We start from the raw sequence: 23,973 nt of genomic DNA on the forward strand, positions 1-23,973 counted from the left end.
AAACCAAAGTGAAAGAGGTGAAGAAATGATTGGTGTCGGACACTATCAGCTTAAACTCTGAGGTCACAGCAGTTTCTCTTTCCAAAATCAGGAGTGGAAAGCTGCCAGCGGGCTGCTTTAAAATCTATCAAATGTTTCCACATCAGTGAGTTCCAGCACTGGGCCTCAATACGCTTCAATATGAGCAACTTCAAATAAAAAAGGATTTGCTATTAATTTTGTGCCTTGCACAATTAAAAACTAAGTGGTCAGTTTGTCAGGATTTTATGTGAAATACAGTCAAAAAATGAGGACACACAGGAAAGCAATCTCCACACTGTAGCACAGGCAATCAATGGAGACACACATCCTGGTGTCCTGTTAGCTGTAGCTGATGTCAGTCACATGCAGCATAACAGGCTCAACACATCAGGGCAGTAACGAGGAGTCCAGCTTTTTTCCTAGTCATCTATGCTGAGAGCAGTATGGCGCCCCCTAGGGACAAAACACATGCAAAACCAAAACGTCCACCATGGCACACATTTGCATGTAGCCAATGATAAACCAGCTGTCTCAAAGAGCACAAGAGTACAATCACCTTGATCAAATCCAGTTGGTGGGCGATGAATATCAAGTAACTGGATGACCTCAGTCAGGATTAGAAAATCCAGCATTACTCATTTGCTTTTGGATCTGTTGTATCAACAGGGCCCAGTTTGTGGCTAACCTTACCCAGGGAGTTCTGCTCCCTTAAATGTTCCCAAATAAATATTACGTTAATGACAATTTGGTTTAAAAAAAAAAAAAAAAAAAAAATTGATTTAATAACTTTCCAGAGTGTTACCACCTACCTGTCACAAGGATCCTGCATATCATAGAAGCCAAGATACTGTGGAAAATGAAGACTCAGGAAGACATGTTTCCAAAGAAGAAAACTTTCATTTATTTTTCATGTGTATGAGTTTATGCTGTCTTGGTAGCCCTAGTGCGCTTCTTTTTGACCACAACAGGCTTCTGGCTCTTCAGGATGGCACTGGCACGACGCAGGGCAGCCTGAGGAAACATTGGATTCAAATTATTCATGTAAACCCAAAATAAAGAATGATCTTGATTGAAATATCATACAAACTAAGATGGTACCTAAATTTAGATTTTGCCATTTAACAATACAAAGCTCACCATGCGGAGGTCCTTCCTGTAGTTATTCTTGCGAATAATGTGCCTCAGGCTGTTGAGGGTAGCACGGGAGTTCTTGTTTATGGTGATCTTCTCATAAGAGGTGGCGGGTTTGTGCTGGCCTGTGCAACAAGAGAATACAGACATTCTAGTAACAGCACTCTTGATGTAATGATCCAACAACAAATAACCTCAGACCACACCTGAGGTTAAGCAATCCCGCGCAATATATTTCTATCTGCATTAAATCTCACAAGCATCCCGTTTCTTGTCGTTACAGGAATTCCAGGAATCTGAGTGTAGAGATAAACCTGCTAGAAAGCCATTATCTGAATTCTTGCTGTGACCACAACCTCCTTGAATTTCTCACTTCAAATCCTATAATTTTGAGATCTAGTGTGAATCACCAGGAAGGAACTTGACTCAACAAAACATCTACATCTATTCTGGCCTTTAATATACACTGGCATAAGAAAAGCCTTTTTTACTATGAAGATCTTCTTTTTTCCCTTTAAGCATAAAAGACTTAATGAACAGTTGACATGTTGTACAATGCACATTTCAAACCTTCAGTTATATTACTCAAAGGCCTCTGATCCACTAAACAAAATGTTCTATAGGCTCGTGAAGTAATTACCTGAGCGCTTCTTCAGCACGACGACAACGCCTTTGCCATCGGCCGCTGGCTGCACACCTACGGTTTTCTTATGCACCAAGCCATTGAAGCGGAAAGAGTTCCTGGACTTCAGGTTGTTGGGTTCCTGTTGCATTGAGGGATACAACTTAGAAAACCCCATTGAACAGTTTGTTTTGTCACAGCTATTAATAACTTGGAAGACAAATATTTATTACATGATCAAATCAATCAATATTCTATTTGCTAGAGGGTGAATATTGAACTCTGGCCATGTCAAGTCTATGCTGTGTCCTGAAACAGTTTATCACCCCTGTACCACTGGCACTGCAAACTAAATGCCATTACATTTATTAGTTAATGAGCAGTGGAACAAGTTATTCGAGAGCTAATAACTTCACAGACTAAACAATTCAAAGAGAAATCTAAATGTTTCTCCAGATATTGTATTTCATCTACCACCAAAAAATATCTAACAAACATTTACAATGTCTTGCATGTTTTTGCAGCTGTAAGAGCTGCTGTTATATTTATGTATTACACAAACTATTCTGGATAGCAGAATTATCATTTTAATCAATTTCTAAGCAAAAAATGTCTATCATGGGGTTTTGGACAATCAGCCCAAACAAACCAGACAACTGATCACCTTAGGCTGGAAGAAATTTAAGCAGCAGTTTCATATTTTATATATATATATATATATATATTATTATATATTTTCTCCTGTATTGCAGACAAGATAAATATCACCGCTCAGCTTCACTGCTGTATCACAGCGGATACACAACGTACTAGGAACACATTATGTCACCTCCTATGTGTGACGACCCTACACCAGAGGTCTCAAACTCCAGTCCTCCAGGTCCACTGTCTTGGCTTGCCCTTCCAGCTTCTGATTGATTGACACACCTGATCCAGGTAATCAGCAGTGGGCAGGGCAGGGCAGGGCAGGGATAGTGGGAAACCAGGGATTGGAGTTTGAGACCCCTGCACTACAGATTCAACAACTACTTTGAGTATATATTACTCACAGTACTGTAGGTCTGTCCGTTCCTCTTGATGAGGAAGCTGGAGCAGTTCCTGATGACCATCCACTGCAAATGGGACGACATGACGAACCTGGACAAAACGAGGCCACGTGTTACTGAAACAACCTGGGGATGCTCAAGACCGATGGGCGTTATTTCTAACCATTTTCTTGGAAATCAATATTATCCAGGGTTAGGTTCGCTTAAATTCACAGGTTCTCATTTAGCTTTTGTAAGTGAGGGAAATTACGATCCAAACTTGTACAAAATAAATGTTTGTGATTTATTTCCACAGATTTTTTTAGGAAACAGTTTGCTAGTGTTAGCGACAGAGCACGACGAGGCCCAGTCAGGGCGACATGCTCACCGTCTTTTCTTTCTATTTCTACACTGCGCAGGGGTATTTACTGCTACATGTGAGGTAAATCAAACAATACAACGCTAATATCTTACTTTATGAGCCTAAATAAAGACAAGAAAAGGAAACAAATCAACTTTGACAACCGGCTAATAGCAGCCGAAGCAACCACGTTACCTTTTAGCGGAGGAAGAGGACCAGAGAGGGCGGAAGCCGCTTTACTGAGCTTCTGTCTGAAATCAATGCGCACATACAGCTAGGTCTTTATAATTCATCTACCATCTAACCTACATTTATATACACAGAACATATATCTATAATACGTTCTATCTTCATAGCAGTTCTTTCTTTTAAGTATTTTGACGCCATACCAAGTCTCGCCTATCATTGTATGGGGTACTAGTTTTCCGCAGGCACAGCGGAAGAACATCTCCCGCCGCCAATCGGTGAAAACCTCACGTCATTAATCCGCGCCTCGTGTTTACAGATGTTAAAATTTGAGTAGATCCCTGCCAGATGTTTTAACCTGCAACATAAATGTACAGTTTTAGATTATTACAGGTTGAGGTTCTCTTGTTTCTGGTAACTATCAGACCAGATTTTTTAGATTAATATTTTAGGGCCAGGTATCTATTATCTAATAAGCAGTATGAATGAATCCATATCGATTTATAACATGATTGTATTGGAATATTGGGTTGATATGAACAATGCAGTCAGGCAGTGTAACTGCAGAGCCAATATGTGTAATCCCATCATAAAAAGTGCATGTAATTTAGCAGTGGTTTGTTCATTTGCCATGTGGAGCAAAGTTACTGTCTATTGTAAACATACAACAGAGATTTCTTTCCTTTGTTAATGAAGAAGAGTTGCAGTTAAGTGCATCAGTTCCCTGGCAGGTGTGCAGCTAAGTCAGCTAACATTGTCTGACAATGGGAGCTGTAACCACACACTTCCTAAATCACAATAATAACACAATGTTCACAGTCAGAACAGGTAGGAACAGTTTATCTCTGTTACATAGACAAGATTTTACTGTACACTCTATAACTCACACTGTGTGTATAATGTATAGTGTGTTATCTAACTCTCCTTCATGTTGATATTCATGACCGGGCCTCTTTTGCAAGACATAATGTATATCAAGAGAATTCCTGGTTAAATGACGTAGATGAAAGAAATGGTGCATGCAGTATGGGAGACAAAGACAGATCCATCGTCTGTTGACTGTCAAGATCTCAACAGCAGAGTGTTCCAGCTGAAGAGGCCCTGAGAAGAGTCAGAAGTTTGGTATCAAACATGGAATCATTGTGTGTGTAGATCTTGAGCAACTTTGAATCTTGAACTTTGAATCAATAGAAGAAACAAAGAAAGAAAATTACATGTAAGTAAATGATGTTTTACACATTCGATCTTTAAGAACCAGTAATTCAGTTACTGCACAAGCTTTTAATGCCATCTTCCCCCTATCAGCGATAAAAAACGGCTACTTTTGCATACTCATCCTCGATGCTCGAGAAGAAAGATCTATTTTAAAAATCACATCAGTTTAACACACCTGACTGTATCACAGGACAGAGGCAGCTACAGCTTTGATACACACTGCTGAAATGAAGAGAAGTATAACATATTACACATTATTTCTAAAGCCCAGTGTACTGCTCAGTAACATTAAAAACCATCAAGCAGCTGCCATCAGTTAAGCTCAGGATACCTGCTCAGTAGACACACACCAAAGGAAAATAACATTTTCACACATTTGGGCTTTTCCCAGTGAGGGTGGACAGAATAGATGCTCTGTGGTATTTTCATTACACTGTTTCAACTTCTTTTAGATTTTAGTTGTTAGTTCGCTGGCTATTTAGTTAAAGTCTACACAACATAACCCAACATGTGTTTGACACACTCCTAACAATTCATATTATTTCTAACCTTATACTGGTTGGAAACGTAGCTAATAACAAATTGGCCACTGCATGATGGGCTATGTGTTAGAGCTAACGCTGCCGTTACACTACAAAACGTCCCCATACGTTTCAACAAAATGTTGTACAACTATGCAAGTTGCACATCCAGCATTTTACAAAATACTAATTATAAATATATTTATTTTACACATCGAGTGCTGCTATCGTATTTTACTGTTTTTGTTGTCCTGTTAATCACCTGACTTCTGAAACAGCTGTGTGCAATGTCCACGCATCTGATTGGCTAATGAAAACCCCTTGTCAGTATCTTAGCTCGCTATTGGCTGGACTGAAATAGTCGGCCGCGGCGTTTGCCTGCAAATTGAACGAACTTCAGACTGATTTAAAAAAAAAAACATGCAAGGATTTCGAGCGACAACAAACAGAATCTGGTTAAGAATAAAAGAAGCGTAACAACTCTAGAAACTGGATCCTCCCTCCATGAGGACCATTATTTTGTAAAACGGCTCATTTCAATGTTATTGTGGTGTAATATGACATGTGCAATCAAAGTGTGAGGACTCAAACATGGATGAAGAAGAAGATTTGGAGACACTTGGTGAGCAGCTGTATAGTCGGATATACCCCAAGCACAAAGAGACTGCTGGAAAACTCACAGGTGAGGAGACACACATATAATCACATTATGGCATAATAAGCAGAGAGACACAGTTTAGCCTACTAGCAACGCTGAAAACATTACATCAAAGCACATTTGCAAGCCTGTCTCTGTGCTCAGGTATGTTGCTGGAGCTGCCAGGTCCAGTCCTGAGCCAGATGCTGCAGGACGAGGCCATGCTGACTGCAGCTGTGGAGAAAGCCCTCAGAGCACTGCAGCTGCCAGAGGAGCCCAGGTACAGCAGATGTTGCTGATGTCCTCCCTCGATCATCCTAAACAGGCTGGTTTGACACTATGTGGGCTCTCATAAGTCCTCATTTCTGAGCCAGATGCATTCCCAACACAGGAGTGAAGTAGGTACTAGATGCAAATATTTTATGTAAACTAGAGCAAATGTAAACTAGAGCATTAATCTATGAAATACTTTTTCTGTGAAATAATAAGGAAATGTCTGCACAAGGGTGGGAGGAAGATTATTTTGGTAAATAGGACAGCTATGTGCATATTTAAAAAAAAAAAAAAAAAAAAAAAAAAACAGGACATCATAGAATATATTGGACTATTGAAGATCTTTAAAATGTTGTATTCTCGTATCATTTGCAGCAAGGTGACATGTAACGATGAAGATGATGGGTCTGTGTCCTCCGACTCTCTGGGGGAGCAGCTGTTTGAGTTGGTGGATGTTTACAACACTGGACACTCAGAGAAAATCACAGGTTAGTAATCAGCCCTTTGTGCGGTAACACCACTTAGAAACAAAGCAAGTATTAAGTTGCATGTGCAGTTTTCATCACATACAGCTGAACTGTAGCTAAAGCAGACAGACAATGATGTTGTTTTCAAAGCATCAGAATAGCCAATCATCCATTACACCCTTATTCCTATCCAGGGTTGTGAGGAGGCTGGAGCCAATTCCAGCTCACACTGGGGCAAAGGCAGAGTACAGCCTGGACAGATCGCCAGTCTATCACAGGGCTAACAACATAGAGACAGACAAACATTAGGCTCTTAGTTTTTGTCTTGTTATAATTTAGATACAAATCAATATATGATCAATAAATAATATTTCCAATTCTTCAATAGGTATGCTTCTGGAGCAGCACAAAGAGGCAGTTTTAAACCTTCTTTCAGATCCAAAACTGCTAGAAGAGCAGGTGAACCTTGCCCTGAAGACAGTAAAAGAGTATGTCACCCCAACTCTTTTTAAATAATTCTCATTTGCATGCATCCATTTCCTTTTACTTCTTAAAGTACATATTCAGAAATTTCCACTCCAGCCAACATTCAGCCTTACAACCTATTGCAATGAAATATACATAGTGGAAGATTAACTAGGAAACACTGACTGAATTACTGTGAAACCGTTTCTCCTGTTTTCTTTCAGGCAGAACGTAGAAGAGACAGATGTCAGTGACTCGTCAGACACTGATGACACAGAGAGGCTGGGAGAGAAGCTCTTTTCACTAGTGGAGGAGATGGATCCACTTCATGCAAATGATATTACAGGTGACCTGACACCCCTTGGAAACATAACTGACCTTTCTGTGCCTTGTAAGATGAGGATTAAGACCCCATAACTCATGCATAATGTATTTTGGTTGTATCGCCAATCATTCTTTGTATCTGCATCTGTGTGTGTAGGTATGCTACTGGAGATGGACCCAGCTGCTCTCCAACAGGTGCTCAGTGACCACGCAATGCTGGAGGTTGCTGTTCAGAAAGCACAAGCAGCACTGGACACTTGAACTCTGTGCTTGAATAACTCATTAATTAATGACCTTGGTGACCTGAGATAATATAATGCTGGGAGGAAGTGACACATCACTTCATGAAATCATTGTAATACCTATTACATAACCAGCTAACTTTATTTTATACTGATTATTGAGTGGAATGTGAAGAGTTCAAGTTGACTGGACCACCTGTAAATAGCTGGAGCCTAATTAGCTCCTTTCTAGCTGAATGAAATTGATGTTGGCCCTTTCTAAGACAGGTGCTCACTTTATTAATACACTGAAAATTATCTACATACTGTCTTTCAGTTTTTGTCAGTATTGCTCCAATAGGAAGCCAAACTTCCAACAAGACATCTGAATAGTTATAGCTTAATGAAAATACTGTATGTGATGCTGTGTTAATCATTTATCTCTGGGGGGCTACAGTCATACTACAGATGGACATGTATGTTTGGTTTTTGTCATACAGTATTAAAGACAGAATTGTAACGTGGTGAAATTTTGTGCTAACAGGAAATACAGCAGATCATATAAAGTCCATACTTTCAGCCATGCTACTGTTAAAATATCCAGAGAGCTGCTGTGGATATCATGCCATGAGATTTTGTTCGTTTAATGTTAATTACCAAATGTTAGCATGCTAACATGTTAAACTAAGATGAACGTGATAAACGTTATCATGTTTAGCTCAATAATAATAAAGAAATCCAATCATACCAAAAGGAATTTAGTATTCTTCCATCACACAGCATTTCAGTGGAAATAGCTTTTCCAAAATGACATTTCGGGTTTTAACACTGCCAAGTTTTGATCTGAATTTGCATGTAAATTAGGTCAACTTGAAATATAATTCTAACCCTCTCCTGCTCTACGCTCCTGGCTACAGCATTTCATTTATTGTGATATTAAACTTCTGAACTTATAAGCAGCAACGCAATGAACGAAACCAGTAGACATCTTTCAAAGTGCTACAGAGCGCAAAAATACCTTTATTACTATTTGGGTTTTATCTTTTGTATTTATGGTTTTGTGTCAAGAATTTTACATGAGGAATTAAAAATCATAACCTGATGACTACAAAATCTCTAAATCAAACATTTTGGATGGCAAGTCATTGAATAAAAAAAAAAAAAAAACACTAAACTAAAATGACAAGAAAGTATTTAAAGTACAATTAGCTCTCACTTCACAATTTAGATAATGATTTATTTGTCTGCTGAAGCGGCCACAATATGAATTAATGTCATCTCTGGTGAATCATAAATGCATTTTGTCAAAGCTAATCAGCAAAAAAATTAGTTGCTCTCCACACACTCGCACATACCATTACGCCTACATCTCATAAATACAATCTCATATACAAATATTTGGATAGATTTATTTTTAGCGATGTTTAAAATTCCTACCCCTCATATTGTCTGTAATGCCAAATTTCTTGTAGAAGAAACTGAAGCCTAACTTGGACAAAAGCCTCTGACGCATCTTTAAAGTGAAGCATTGTTGATGGGCAGGAGAACATTTAAATAAATATCTGAAATGAGCAGCAACATAACACTGCAGGCTTTCTCCAACTCTTAGGTTGTGAAGCCATTACAAGTGTCATCCAGCATCACTCCTTTACTGGAGGGTGACTGAACAAAAGCAAACACAGCAAACAAACTACTGACATTTCATTCTCGCCAACACCACTATCTCCAAGTGACAGAACACTGAAGAACTGTAAAAGCGCATACGTGTCCCAATATAACATAAAATTTAAAAGGTGCCACTTTCTTTCTATCCACCACACATACAGTCATCAGATATGGAGATTAGACTTTAGACACAGAGGGAGCCTGAAACAGGGCCTGATCCAATCATTCTGTTGACAGTGTTGCAATTGACAGAAAGCTGGACTGCTTAATTGAGCAACGTATTTATTGTACACTAAATTATACCTAGATTATCATACAGGATGTGTATGAAGGCATCCATGGATACACTTATATGTGTGGAAACATTACACCTGTTTTATGTTTTGGATGTACTGATAAGCCCTTCAAAGAGACACTATGCCTGTTAAAACTGGCGACAACGACTGAACTAAAGAAGTAGACAGAGTGGTTTAGTTGTTTGACAAAGACCAGTATGATGAGGACTGATTATGTTCTTCATAGATGCGAGCAAAAAGGAGGGTCCTTAAGACAGAGAGCAGTATGTCCATGTGCTTCATTTACTTCCAGGTAGTATATCACTCTATCCAACAAGTCTGTTTACACAATCTCTCCACAAGATGATGTTTACTTCAACACTGGGTACTGGCGTTGACCGCCCAAACGACCAGCGCGGAGTCCACCTCCCGAAGGTGCGTTCATCTAGGCAAAGGAACAAAAATAACAAAATGGAAAGATGAATAATTAAAGTAGTACAGGTAAGTAAAGGACCTTTTACCTGGATCCTTTAAATTTTTTCCCCACCTGTGGAAACTGTGCCGGGTTGTAAAAAGTGACGCCTCCTGTGGGTGGAGCTCCCTGGGAAGGATGATTCTACAAAGGAAGAACCAAGTTACTACAGTGTGTGCAGGGTCACTATCTCACTACTTCTACAGGCAGAGCCAGAGGACTCACTCCCAATGTCACACAATGTTTTTACAACAATATAAAACAAAAGCAACATTGAAAAGTAATGGCACAGAATCCAGAGTGAGGCAGCATCACATTACTTATTTTAGTAAGCATGCAAGCTTAATGATGGGTTAACCAAGCAATGTGCATCCATGCCAAGAGGCAAGGGAGTTATCCTGCAACTGTCTCTAGCATGCTTTGCTCTCTGATCTTTGAAACCAAGTACCCAGAGACTCTCAGGTTCACCAGTTTAAACAGGACTAAACAGTCTGCAGCCACATTAGCAGCTCTGTGGGGGTGTATTCTGCTTTGCTTTAACGCTGAAGGTTCAGCTTCAACTGATGGAGCTCATTATATTTGCAAGCATTTGGTCATAAACCGAAGTATGGAATGGGGCCAGACAGAGAGTAGAGGGGAAATTATAAGAATTCATTCTCAGAGGGGGGGGGACTCTCCATGAGAGTCATTGCTGCTGGCACAGCTTAATATAAGGTCCTTCATTACAGTCACTTGGTTGTTAATAACAGAGAGAGTTAAGTGATGCTGGAAACAGTTGGCAGATGAGCAGGCAGACATCTTGGTTTGGATGGGAGGCAAAGCTTCAGGTGCAAATGGTGAAGCGTGCTACTAGTAATGTGAGCCAGGTGGGTGAGCGGGTGGGGGGTTCAGAGTGGACCATTTGGGGCCCAGCTAGATGTACCTGGTTTAAATGCTGACTCACTTCACGTGATAAAGAACTCATTGAGCTAGAACGTGAGAGCTAAAGACAGCAGGAGGGAAATAAAGAGTAGATTCACGAAAATAAATAAATAAATATATAAACATATTAATAACATCCCATGCATTGGATTAGCTCCGTCTCCACTATCCACCAGTTCAGAATGAAAATAAACAAATCAGTGTTAGAAAATTATGAAAACTCTTGAAAAAACAGACATGGGAAGAATTAGATTATAACAGCATACAGAACAGAAACACCACATTTTGTATTTAACAGGATTATGATGAAAGAGTCCTAACACGCATGCACTTCCATGTACTTCAATACACCATCCTTACATTAATTTTATCTGTACGTATAAGCAAACAGCACACACTAGCTGTTAGGTGTCAGGCATCATGTTTCAGTGGTGGCATGATGGAGCTATGGCAGCTACAGCAGCAGCTGACAGAAACAATCTGGCTTACCTCCCCGGACTGTGAGCCCTCAGGCACAGGAGGACCTTCAGGAGCAGGTGGTAACAATGTCGGGTTGAACATCTGGACAAATTAAAGTGCAAAAGAAGAGAATCTGGATGAGAAGAGCTTCACCTGATGAGTGGCTAAATTGCCATTTATGTTATGCAGTTTCTGAATCCACAATGTGTTATCAGCATCACAGCAACAGTGTGAAATGTTTTTTAGGTACCTGTGGTGCAGTGCCTGTGTTGGGGGAATTCTGCTCCTGGTTTCCTCCTTCACTGCCCTCCAGAGGTTGTTGATTGTCAGGAGCTACATGCAGAGAAAGATAAAAATACTGCATTACTTACAACATCAACAACAACAAAAAAAAGAGTACCTCGCTTGCTGACATAACATTTTTATCTTAAACATGACACACACCTGAACTAGGCACAAACAGGTTAGTGGGCATGGGCATCGGCGCCAGTGGAGCAAAGATGTCCATCGGAGCAGGGGCTAATCCACCTGGTTTAGCGGTTCTACTGGGGTTCAGAACATCTACGTATCTGCTCTTTGTGCCTGAGAAGACAAAATCGCATCTAAGTGGCAAAACAACAGATCAAACTGTCTAATTTGTTTGACAGTTATCATGCAGTGCATCCTTGATTACTTTTTCTCCAATTTGTTGTTCAACTTGACAGGTGCTCTTTTCATGTAAGGTGCTTGTGCAGCCAACAGCCACAGCGAATGAGGCTCATCTCACCTGCCTTCCTGGAGAACATGTTGACAGGGGGACCACTATTTGGGGGTGCAGGAGGTCCTCCGGGACTGGGCATCTGGGGCATCTGAGACATCTTGGGGAAGCCAGAGGGAGGTGGCGGAGGGGGCTTACTCTGACAGATTATAAGAAACCCAAATATAAAAACTGATTGACCGATAAAGCTTTCAGTTTTAAGTTGCTGTTTAAAAATGCAATTCGGCCTTACAGACTAAGCTCAAAACTGTCACAAACCTCCTCTTCAGGCTCATTCAAGTCGACCCATCTCTGCTTCTTTTCATCCCACACAATCTGACAATAAAACAGTATGCTCTTATCAGCTTTGGTGATTTACAAAATACAGATGAATACCTCCTACACCTCTAAGGCTGTAACTTACGGATTTGTTTTTGTCATCGGGCAAGTGAGCCTCATTCTTCCCCTTCCTTGAGAACCATGTCAGCCAGCCACCACCACCACCACTCTGCTTGAAAGAAAGGAAAAAAACTGCCCTGAATACTAGTGAACATTATAGGATCACAGATTAAAACTCTGATCGCTTATGTGTGAATATGAACCTTTTTCGGTGAGTCTTTCTTGACTTTCTTGGCCTCTTCTTTGTGGGGCTGTTCAGGAATCGAAGGTGGAGGCGGAGAGGCCTGCTTGATGGCAGAGTTGCTGCGCTCTCTTCCTCCAGAGTGAGTAGAAGACTCAGAGGTGGTACGTGAACGCCGTCCTGGATCCTGTAAGCCAGAAAACAGAGGTAAAAAATAATGTATTGTATATACACCTTTCCTTCGTGGTAAAATTCTTGGCCACATATGCTGGTAATCAATCATGGTGTGGCTTTGAGGATACAACTATATATTTTATCTGTCCTTCATATAAATAAAGGACAAAATAAAAAAGTTCTTTCATTTCTCTACTGCTTTGTCCAGGCAAACTGTCCAAGTAAATACAAACACACCATATGTATTGATGATTGTGAAGTAGTCCTTGATCTCCTCCCAGGACCCTGCAGTGTTACAAGTAATGAAGAAAACACAGTAAAAATGTGGGCACAAACACAGAATGAAAGTCATTTTAAAATTATGATAAGAATTAAGACTTTGTTTAAAAAAAAAAACAACAAAAAAAAAAAAACTGACCATGTGAGCCATGCGGTCGTAAAAGTCCATCTGTGGTGTGATGGAGCTTCTTCTGGGTGGAGAGGATGATATTGGTTGAGCAGTCTGCATATCTGGTGAAGCCTGCAGCGGCATATGCCCAGGAGAAGGAGGCACGAGCTGAGGCGGGTGATTCATTTGCACAGGTGAATGTGGCACCTGAGGGGTCATGTGTGGTGACATTTGGCCCACTTGAAGAGGTGGGGGACATGGCTGCTGATGGGCAGCTGAATACATGCCTGACTGCTCAGGTTGAGGGTGGAAGGGAGGAGGGGCAAAGTTAGGGTCCTGTGGAGGGTAGCTTGAGATGGGACCTGGTAGACCAGTCTGGGGTACTGGGTAGTATGTAGGAATGTCATTAGGGGGTAAAGGCTGAGGTGGGGCCATTTCGTCTTTGTGGATGCTGGAGATGGGAGCTGAAATAAATCAGAAGAGGTGAGATATGATGTATTTTATATCAACATTCTTTGCTAGAGGAGACCATCAGAAGCTTGAACACACACCTGGAGGCATCAGGTGTATTCCCTGTACTGGAGGTCCAGCTGGTAATGAGCTCATTAGTGCGTTGTCAGGGGTGGGGCCATCCCCCTCCAGTGGGATATAAGGTTCAACTGGACTGGGCTGGTCCAAGTCAGAGCTGGGGGTGCTGCACTGAAACTGTGTAGGAGTTGTTCTGTCTGCACTATATGTAATGACCCCCATCTACAAAAAGACCCAAAGTAAACAATTGTTTAATGGGTACTAATTACCAGGTATGTAATTTTTCCACTATTGTCACTATAAGATTCTTATTAAAAATTTGAATTAATACTCCAAACATAAAATTTATACCAACTGTCTTTTGAAATCTTTTTAAATTTAAAGTGACCAAATACTTTATTCTTGACCAACATCTGAATTATAGCACATATATTACATTATCATGTATTATGCTGAATACTAAAACAAACTGCTTTATTTTGAAATGTCTTTGTTCGTACTTGAAGCACATAAACTAGGAATAAATGTTCCCCTCCTCACCCTGATCTGTCCATCTAGCTGTCTGAGGTGAATCAGCCATTCAGGCTCATTGAACAACTCCTGCTCAGGCCTCTCCTTCAGTTGTGGATCAAAGAATCGCAGCTTTTCACACATCTGTCAACAAACAGCATAAAATGAAATGCAGGATGCAGAAACTGATGTCTGATATCTATAATAACTGAAGAAAGGAGGTACAAAAGAAAAGAGGAGAGTGAGTTCATACCTGTATCAGTTGGCATATGAAAACTGGAGAGTAGTAGGAAGGTTGCATGAGGACAGTCTTAGAGATAACTTCACAGTAGTGGAAGGCTTGAGCACTCAGACCTGCTTCAGCCAAACGGCATGCATAGATCAATTTGAAAACCTAACGAGACAACACAGAGCAGACAACAGTGGTGTTCCTCAGTAGTATCACCACAATGGACATCATAAACATGCTTTGACAAAGAAAGATTTCAGGATACCTGTACATGAGACTAAATGTTCCTTTGTTAGTTTATTCAATAATCAGTTAATGCAAAAGAAAACCTACCTGGAAATTGGGCAGTGAGCAGGGCTGGGAGCCTAGAGACTGAGCATACTCATAGGCCTCAGTCCTCTGAATAGCTTCATTGGTCGCAAATTGGTAAAAGGACAAACTGTGGTGAAGACAAAGATACATTATATGTGTGGCATCTCTTGTTCCAACTGTCAGACCGTAAAGGTTCACTTCAGCAGTGTGTGTTTAACTGTCTCTAACCTGTGGTTGGAGCCAATCAGAACCATCTTGGTGCTCTTCTTTGTGAAAATACCCAGTCCAACCTGAGCCATCAAGTAGCAGAAGTGTGCAGCATCAACCAGCCCCTTGGAAGCTGCCACAGCACAAAAAATGAGTGGAGACAGAATGTGAAGTAACATGTTTGTTATGCTGAAGAATGAAAATGCTGTTTAGCCATTTTGATGCAATCCTACCGAGAGTGTCACCCATGGTAGTGATGGTGCGAGTATCCAGGTCCAGGGTTTGTGTGAGATTAGACAACACCATGGCCAGGTGAGGGCGCCAGTCACCCCACTTCTCCTCTCCACAGCACTACATGAACACAAGAAATGTCTCAGCTGAAGTGGCCACAGAAGACACAAGCCTGCTGAACTGAAAACACATTTCCAAAATATTCTGAACAATAACAAGGGCTGAAAACAAGAAGCCCAAAGCAATACTTACAGTGGCAGATGCAGGCATCCTTCCTGACATCAACTGGTACACCGTCTGTAGAGGGTCATTGATGGGCAAACTATTGGCAAACCTAAACAACAAACAACATACATGTGTAAATAATCTGATCCTTAAAATTCACAAAATAAAGGTTTAACCTAATTTATGATGGACAGCCTCATCTCACATCTCGGGTACTTTACCTTGTCATGACACGTGCATGTGTCCTGTTGTCCATCTTGCTGGCCAACAGCAGGGCGTGGCCCCACAGGCCTCCTTTCATAGCTGCTTCTAGTGCATCCTATTCCACACACAAAGTGGAACTCACTTCAGATTTCACAAAATACTAGTTAAATGAAACGACAACAACACAGATTAAGGTATTCCTCACCTTCTTGCGACCAAATAGCAGCAGCTCCCTGAAGCGCTCTGTTTCCTTGCCAACATTCTCTGGGACTATCATGAAAGTGTCAGATAGCAGAGAGAGTGGTCCAGCTCCTGGCTCTTCCTCAGCCCGTGCCAGTGGTTCATTGTTAAAATCAATTAAGTTGGCTTCATTAGGACTCTTGCCCGGTAGCCACACAGAGCGGTGCTCCTTTAGCAAAAGGTCAGCGATGTCCGTGCCTACCACAGTCTTAAGAAACAGTGTGCGATTATGAGAAAGTTGTTTAAATCAAATATGCAAAGTCACATTGCTGCTTTTAATTCCCTGTTACGTATGCACACACGTACCCCATTCTGCCTACAGAGCAGCACAATGAAGTCCCAGAGCAGGCGGGCAGAGTCTTTGTCCAGGAGGCTGTTGTCCCGAGAACACTCCAGTGCTTTGTTCTGGGAGAACTTGATGACATCTACCTTATGGGTCTCTTCCCTAGACAGAACACAAGAAGTGACGAGGGTTAGCAGGGACTAGTCATACTAATATTGGCAAAGCATTAATGGATATGTTTGGTGATATTCTCTATTCTTATTGTCAGCAAATTCCACTTACTTCACAAGTGGCCCAGGAAAGGCTCGTAGCTCTGCCTGATCCGGGGTATCCTGCAGCATGGTCTGCACAAACAAGTGTGATTTGTACTACTTGATACAGCCTTAACTGCTAAACTGTTTGACCCAAAGTAATGCAAGTTATATTTGTTCTAGCATGTTCTTATGGATAGAGTTAAGTTTAGCAACACTAAGACAAAAACGCACCTCCATGCTGTGGATATCAACGAGAGCAGGCTGTCCCGCTGAGGGTAGGTTGGGCAGAACTTGGACCAAGTGACCACCAGGTCCAAAGCGGGCACAGCGGTGGGGTATGGTGAACTTCTCTGGGGTTGCAGGACGAGGAGGGGCTAAAAGAGAAATTAATCAGACCAAGACCATTTGATTAAACTCTCATAAAGATCCTGTTTAACAATTGTGTCCATGCTTAAACATGCAAGCTGTCTATATATGAGGATTGTCTTCTTACGCTGCTCAGAGGCGACCCAGGTGCTGTCTGCAGGGTACTCAGAAGGATAGACGTACTGGTTGTAGCTCTGGGAAGCATCAGCTGGGTTTGGGTACTGTCCATATGAGTAGTCCACAGCCAGTGTGGATGCTGTGTTGTCATAAACTGCTGACACTAAATCAGGCTGACTCCTGTATACCTGGCTCTGCAGTGAGAGAAGACAAACAGAGGTAATTATCAAATAAGAAGACAAACACCGATCAAGTGCAAAAAATATAATGGCCACGTAAACACCTCTAATGTCAACAGAAAACAAAAAAAGTTGTCTCTGTGTCAACATTGCAAAGTCTGGCCCAGTTTTAAAGGAGTCTGGTATAAGTCCAGGGTCATGCTATAAGCAGACTCAGCAGTTGTGAAAGAATAACACCTGAAACCTCACAGGAAAGTTCACAAACATACATTTGTGTTTTCAGAACAACAGGTTATGTGTTTGCTTGTGCATTTATAAATGTGTTGTGTGCCAGGAGCGTTGCCTGAAAGCTTTTTACCTAAAATCAGCTGCACTGCAAACTGCAATCTAAAACAAGTTCATTGGTGGTTCAGCCTGTGAGAGGCCTGGTACTGAGGTTTAGCCAGATAATAGTAACAGGTGATAATACCCACAGCATAAATCATTTACCTGCTGTGAACGTGAACTGAAGCTGCTTCGCCTGCTGTGGTGGCTGTGAGAGCTGTGCACACTGTGTGCCGACTGCTCGCTGTGGATGCTGCGTCGGTCAAACTCATCGCCATACATTTCTCCACGACGATGGTAATCATCATCAAAACTGGCATCATAACCAGGACAGTATCGCCACTGGTCATCATAGCCATCTTTCCTGGGAGAGCAGTGCACACCATAAAGAAGCATGGCATTATACAGAGATCTAACAAAAATTTTGCAATTTAGGCAGAGAAGTGTACAAATTGTCTCTGCATACCTGGCAGGATACATTTGTGGATTATAATAGTTGTCTCTGCCTCTGTAGCTGTCATCATAAGCAGACCAGTAGGACTGATCATAGTATCCTCTGTATCGAGGGTCATACTGTCCATAGTTATATCCTTCCCAGAGAAAGTATGGAAAGAAAAAGAGGGAGGTTCATGTGAAGATTTATATACACAAGAGGACTCTTGTGTTTTGTGAACACATTAATTTAAACAACAATTCAGTGAACCCAAAGGGAAAAGTGCTTCCAAATTCATACCAGTAAGCAACTACAGCTTTCAACTCTGTGCATCATACCTCTGTAATCATAGTTCTTGGTGTAATCTGAATAATATTCATTATAGGCACTTTGGTTTGCTCGGTGGTAATCATCAGGATAGCCTTGTCTGTGGGGGAAAGCAAACAAAAGCTAATATTTAGAGGTCAAGGTAAGAAACAACTGAACATCTATAAAAACCTGCACAAACAAATTAATGACTGAAACAAATGACTTTAAATGTAGTACATCCATGTAAATGATGGTGTAAAACTAAGAAACAGTTTCACTCACCTAGACGAGGGTCTGTCAGAGTACTGACTGGTTCTGGAGCTGGGTCGGTCTGGCTGAGGCTCTCTGTATTGGTAGTTTGGATCACGATAAGCTGGGTTCTGCCCATCATATCTGCCATACCAAGGATCTACTCTGCCCCTGTATGGACCATCCTGAGAGACAATAACATTGACACTGTAGTACACCTTTACAAAAAAACAGAGCAGATGAAGAGCTAGCTAAAATAACCTCCACATACGTGATAATATTGCTGCGCTCTAGGATCCCCAGGTGGATGTGGGTACTGGTCAGGAACATAAGGTGCTCTGCTATCAGGGTATTCTGCATAATTACCATAATAGCCACCATACATGTACCCAGGAGGGGGACCATAGACTTGCTGGCTGCCAGCAGAGGAATTAGGTGGAGGTGCCTGGGAAGCCCCTGGAGGAACTGGTCCTCCAGGCCCTAGTGGTGGAACTGGTCCTCCAGGCCCTAGTGGTGGAACTGGTCCTCCAGGCCCTGGTGGAACTGGTCCTCCAGGCCCTGGTGGGTATGCAGTGGCAGGAGGAGGAGCACTTCCTGCAGCAGGCCCCTGTGCTGAAGTTGGATTCTCGCCTTGGGAGGGTTGTGCTCCACTGACCGAAACAGCAGGAGCATCACCTTGTCCCTGCAGCGTGGACTGAGAATCTGATGTCTTGGGAGGTTCGGTTGGTGGTGGCTGGGTGCTTGCAGCTGCTTGGCAGGCTGCTGGCAGTACCTGTGTGGTAGATGAAAAGGCTGGGCTCTGGACTGGGGCGTTGCCTTCCATTCTTACCCCCTGTTGTGCATCTTTGGTGACCTGTAGGTAAAATCCATTACTAGACTGTGGAGACTCATGAAGAGAGGAAGGATGGCCAGATGCTTGGTTTGGGGTTTGTGATTGGTGCATAGAAAAGTCAAGCAGTTCATAATTTGATGGCTGATTATGATTGGAGACAGTAGTAGTCACAAGAGAAGAAGGTGGATTAACTTGCAGAGCAGAGTGGCTGTCTCCACCCAGTGATTGGCCCTTTGAAAGACAAGGTTGGACTGGCTGAGACTGAAGTGGAGATAAGATTTCTGATGGTGCTGCTTCTGTGTTGTCTCGGGTCAGATTAAGTGGACCGTGAATAGAGGCTATAGAACTGTTGTTTATTGGTCCAAGGGCAAGCAGCGGATTGAGATTAGGGGTTACAGAAGGTGGTTGGGAGATACTGGCACCCTGCTCCTGTGTGAGTGATTTCACAGCTGGGCTAGTATCCCTAAGGCTACTTTGACTGACTGTTTGAGCAGGAATATTCGGAGGAATCACACTGTAACTTGACACAGGTGGGGCAATCAAAACAGGCTGATGGAGTGACTCCGAAACCAGAAGAGACGCATATCCCAGGTTGCCTTGAGAGTTACCTGCTTCTGCCTCACTCACCTTTGGTGGGTTCTCTAAGTTCTCTGAGAGCTGTTGTGAGGTTGGCTGGACTCTCTGGGAGGGCTGAAGGTCCAGTGGACCATCCTCTGGAGGTTGGATGACATCAGCACTGGGCTCTCTTAAAGGGGCAAGGACTGTCGGGGCAGCAGGGGCTAGAAGGATGTTAGAGCTTAAGCTAGTAGGATCGTTTTGAGCCCATAGAGTAGTGGCAGGGCTCTCGCATGGCCGATTGGCCCCATAAGCACGGGATGAAGGCCGAGAGTGAGAATGAACAACCGGATGTGTCAGATGAGGTACACCACTTCCAGCTCCAGCAGGCAAGGGGTGCCCAGGGCCAAAAATATTTTCCATATTATCTGGTGGCAGCTCCAGGTTGCCGGGTGTAGAATCTGCACCTCCTTCTGCTACAATTTTAGCCATATCAACTTCAGCAGGGCGCACTCCTACCCCATGTGAGCGAACAGGTTCAAAAGAACTGTTAGCACTGGCCTGAAAGATACCCGTTGGTTTGGGAGGACTAGGTGTGGGAAGCCACATTTGCTCCAGTGAACTCTGTTGTGCAACTGTATCTCCAGCTGGAGAAGTGTCAATCTGTTCAAAGTACCCTCCTGTTGCAGCAGACACATTAGCATCGTCAGTGAGATGAGGGCTTTCCTGCTGAATAAATGTACCTATGACTCCCTGATGCCGACGAGTGCCAGTTCCACTTCCATGGCTCATATTGCTATAGTTGGATGACACACTGGCAGATCTCATGGGTCTTGGAATAGAGTCTGGGGTCTCTAGGTTAGGGCCAGTTTCAAACTGGTCTACTCCATGGGCTGCAGTAGCAGCAGGACTGCCATGGATTTCACTAGGTAATACTTCTTGGTTTGGGACACATTCCAAATTCTCCACATGGTCGTACTGGGAATCAGGGGGCTTCTGCGCATTTCGCTGTGTTGCATGATTGCCATCGTACATGTACGGTACATGTGAATGATCTTGAACAGAAGCTCCTTGATAATCTGAAGGAACATCTGCATGGCCACTGTGAGCTTGCAGGTTGTGATGCTGAAATGCTCCAGGAACCCCATTCACTGCCTTACTTCTGTCACCAGCCAGTGTTTCCTCATTTTCCACATCGTTGTTTTTGAAGAACATTGAGAGTGTACCAGACTCCTGAGTGTATGGCACTGGGGCTGGGGGAGGAATAGGCTCAAGGCCAGTGTTCGACGCATGTTGAGTTCCTGCAGAGTCAGGCTGGAACTGAGGATGGCCCAGGTTACTCCCAATTTGGTGGTAGCCTGAGTCCTGTGAAGGTGGGCTGAACCAGTCCTGTGGGCCAGAGCTCTGACTGAAATAGCTTGGAGTTTGGTAGTGGGAAGCATGATGTTGGGGAGCATTTGAGTCAGGCCATTGGGAACTAGGAGCCTTTACAGGATTCTGAGGAGGAAGGGGAGCCTGGATTTGGGATAGTCCAGGTTGTGTAGGAGGGGTGGGGATGTGGTGATGAGGTGATGGGGTGTGGGAAGAGTATGTTTGGGTCTGTGGAGGTATATTAAAAGGCTGTGGTGGAGGATCACTAGTAGGCTGAAAGTAGTTCTGAACTGATGGAGGGCGACTTCCTTGATCAGGGACCCACTGGGTAGAGGAGGTGGTGGGAGGAACTGGCTGGAAGGGTCCAGGCTGAGGAACTGGCTGTCCTTGAAAGTCCTGGTTAAAAGCTGTCTGACTAGGTGGTGGGGCTAAGGCCACAGGTGGTGTCTCTGTAGCCATGGATGCTGTCTGTTCTCTTGAATTAAAGTAGCCCTGTTCAGTATGGGAGGATGCATATCCTGCAGCACTTGGTGCTGAGAAAACTCCAGAGGATACTGTATTGTTAGGGTTAAACAGAGTCACTCCTGCCACAGTAGAAGATGGGGGACCAGGAGGAGCTGCTGGGACATCCTCCAGTGTCTGTGGTTGTGGAGGCAGCCCTCCACCAGCCTGAGAGTACATGCTGTTAAGTGGTGCTTGCGTAGGTGGAGGGTTGTTGTTTGGTATTGTTGGGAGGCCACCAGCAACCACTGGTGGAGGAGCTCTAACAAAAGCAAAAGGGTCTGTCATGGGTTGAATATTGGGTGGGACTGTGGCAGTAGCTGCTGCTGTATGCTTGTAAGGCCTGGTTCGGCGGAACATATTGGCCCCAGAAGGGGGAGGAGGGCCAGAGGCTCCTGGAGGTCCAGTCCATGGAGGGGGCTGCATGGCTGCAGAGCTAACAGGTCCAAGGACCACGGGACTCTAGTAGATGTCACTGAAGAGAGTGAAGTCAAGCAAAGCTGGGTAAAGAAAAGAAGGTGTGGTAAACAAAAGGTTACCCATACCTCAGTGATGGACTTAGCCACACCTTTATTTGTGTACTAGTCTATGAATCTATTTGAATGTGTGGATACAACGTGGCAATTTCTACAGCAAAGCCAAGACGTTTTCAAAGATAAATAAATAGAGTACTATATTGAGTAGAACACAGCTGAACAAATACAATTCATTTCATATCAGACTGAAATAATTGTATTTACAAAACTTGATGCTTATCTTATTCAAATAAATACATGAAAGACAATCATGTAAATGCACAGAAGGAAACATGAAAAACAAAAAAAAGAAATAAATGAAAGATGAAAATATATTGACTTAGATTGATTTATGCAAAAATCTCAGTAACTATAATTGTAGGTGCAGCTGCTTCAATCAGAAATTCTTTACCAACTTTGCCAGTAGGTCATTTAAATGTGTGTGGAGTAGGAGGTGAAGAGCTAATCTGCTAAGACAAAGGGAGCACTGATCTTACTACTGAACTTTTCTAAACAGAAACGTGCTCCCGTTAACAAGTGATGGAGTCCTGCTCCTAACACCTGCATTTTGCAGCTTTGTTGCTTTCACTAAACAAAAAAAAACATTATTAAAGGGCCAAACTTCGATATATGTCATAAATACAAAACATAGGACTGTAAGACTGCTGACTGTGCCCTGATGGGGTTATATTAACATCGGATACAGACTGTGGGTCTGTGAGTGGGAACTAACAGTGACTGACACTATTTGAAATATTAAACAAGAACATCAACAACAGACCGAGCTAGTAGGCAAAGGAGGCTGTTTGACCGTGAACCCGGATGTTCCAAGCGCACCCGGCTGCCCAGCTAGCGCCACTGCCTCTGACATGCTTCTGACAAAGTAAAGTCAACTTAAACCTCAGACATGCGGGGACGACTTGTTGAAATCCAACCTGCAGCAGGCTAAGTTAGTGTTGCAGCTGACTCTGAGGAAAGGTCCGGAGGGCACGGCCAAACAGCTAACGGTAACGCTACCCTGCTGTAGTTACATCGTCCTCAACGCAAAAACACTGACATGATCCAAAGTCTCCGGAAGCCGAGACTTCCTCAGACTGCCCGAAAACGATCATCTTATTCTTTTCTTACACACTCAACACAGGCAGAGGCGCACACCGAGCAATTACAGCTCGATCTCCAATTTAACAGGTTCACTGCCTGGTCGGCTAACGTTAGCACTGGTGCTTAGTTAGCATTCCTGGCTAACTAGCCTATGCTAACTCAAAGGATAACAGTTTGATCCCGGTTACTGACCGCAGATTAAAACATTAAGAGTCAAACACTGTTATTGATTGTACATATTTACTCTTACCGAATGTCAGAAATGTGTACAGAAATAAATAAATTCTTACAAATGTCCAGGACAGCGAGTCTGACACACCGCCACCATCTTCAATGAACACATCCTACTAGGCTACGTGTACAAGCAGCGTCACAGGCCAAACAACGACGCGTCATCACGGGGCGGGGCCTATTAAAGGTCGTTTCTGTGTATTTATCTGGATCAATTTGCAGCATGTGCTGCTTGGAACAAAGTCGTTTAAAGCAGTGACGGTGCACACTGAAATTACATTTGCAACACCAGCATCAAGCAGACTGATGTATTGTATATCATAAGTATTATATAATACAGTTGCTTGTAATGTACAATGTAATTGTGTTTTTGTCAGTTTTGTTCACCCAGTGATGTAAAAAGTAATAGTATAACACTCACCAGAGACATTATTCTGTATTACATGCTTTTCCTTTGATACTTAAATATCACCAGAAAGCAGAGAGCAGACATGCTATGGGGACATGGCATTTGTCCACTGGGGGGCA

The 23,973-nt window shown here is 42.7% G+C and overlaps 3 protein-coding genes across 7 annotated transcripts; 1 reads left to right on the plus strand and 2 right to left on the minus strand.

The window, feature by feature from the left end:
- Positions 1 to 898: 898 nt before the first annotated feature.
- rpl28 (ribosomal protein L28) lies at positions 899 to 3,417 on the minus strand. Its single transcript, XM_026296623.1, has 5 exons — positions 3,356 to 3,417; positions 2,824 to 2,911; positions 1,793 to 1,916; positions 1,159 to 1,277; positions 899 to 1,032 (listed from the first exon to the last, which is right to left on the minus strand). Exons 2-5 carry the CDS (start codon positions 2,902 to 2,904, stop codon positions 943 to 945), a joined length of 414 nt encoding a protein of 137 aa, XP_026152408.1. The 5' UTR covers positions 2,905 to 2,911; positions 3,356 to 3,417; the 3' UTR covers positions 899 to 942.
- Positions 3,418 to 5,467: 2,050 nt separating this feature from the next.
- Positions 5,468 to 8,216, plus strand: LOC113124641 (uncharacterized). Its single transcript, XM_026297672.1, has 6 exons — positions 5,468 to 5,764; positions 5,885 to 5,999; positions 6,368 to 6,480; positions 6,848 to 6,947; positions 7,149 to 7,270; positions 7,406 to 8,216. Exons 1-6 carry the CDS (start codon positions 5,674 to 5,676, stop codon positions 7,507 to 7,509), a joined length of 645 nt encoding a protein of 214 aa, XP_026153457.1. The 5' UTR covers positions 5,468 to 5,673; the 3' UTR covers positions 7,510 to 8,216.
- A 242-nt stretch (positions 8,217 to 8,458) lies between these two features.
- sec16a (SEC16 homolog A, endoplasmic reticulum export factor) lies at positions 8,459 to 23,562 on the minus strand. Of its 5 annotated transcripts, XM_026297015.1 has the most exons (32): positions 23,505 to 23,562; positions 19,799 to 22,098; positions 18,611 to 19,192; positions 18,373 to 18,524; positions 18,120 to 18,208; positions 17,815 to 17,938; positions 17,514 to 17,712; positions 16,856 to 17,039; positions 16,594 to 16,736; positions 16,391 to 16,452; positions 16,132 to 16,270; positions 15,791 to 16,033; positions 15,603 to 15,700; positions 15,409 to 15,490; positions 15,159 to 15,276; positions 14,947 to 15,058; positions 14,740 to 14,845; positions 14,431 to 14,571; positions 14,208 to 14,321; positions 13,691 to 13,889; positions 13,170 to 13,603; positions 12,989 to 13,036; positions 12,600 to 12,764; positions 12,422 to 12,508; positions 12,277 to 12,333; positions 12,028 to 12,157; positions 11,706 to 11,843; positions 11,512 to 11,594; positions 11,292 to 11,363; positions 10,804 to 10,863; positions 9,957 to 10,025; positions 8,459 to 9,854 (listed from the first exon to the last, which is right to left on the minus strand). In XM_026297015.1, exons 2-32 carry the CDS (start codon positions 22,022 to 22,024, stop codon positions 9,780 to 9,782), a joined length of 6,531 nt encoding a protein of 2,176 aa, XP_026152800.1. In that variant the 5' UTR covers positions 22,025 to 22,098; positions 23,505 to 23,562; the 3' UTR covers positions 8,459 to 9,779. The 5 variants fall into 5 exon arrangements, with proteins under 5 accessions (XP_026152800.1, XP_026152798.1, XP_026152796.1 ...); XM_026297013.1 differs by having other exon boundaries at positions 12,422 to 12,505; positions 18,611 to 22,098; XM_026297011.1 differs by having other exon boundaries at positions 18,611 to 22,098.
- Positions 23,563 to 23,973: the final 411 nt, after the last annotated feature.

The sequence above is a fragment of the Mastacembelus armatus genome, chromosome 12 (genome assembly GCF_900324485.2).
Source record: "Mastacembelus armatus chromosome 12, fMasArm1.2, whole genome shotgun sequence".
Lineage (NCBI taxonomy): Eukaryota > Metazoa > Chordata > Actinopteri > Synbranchiformes > Mastacembelidae > Mastacembelus > Mastacembelus armatus.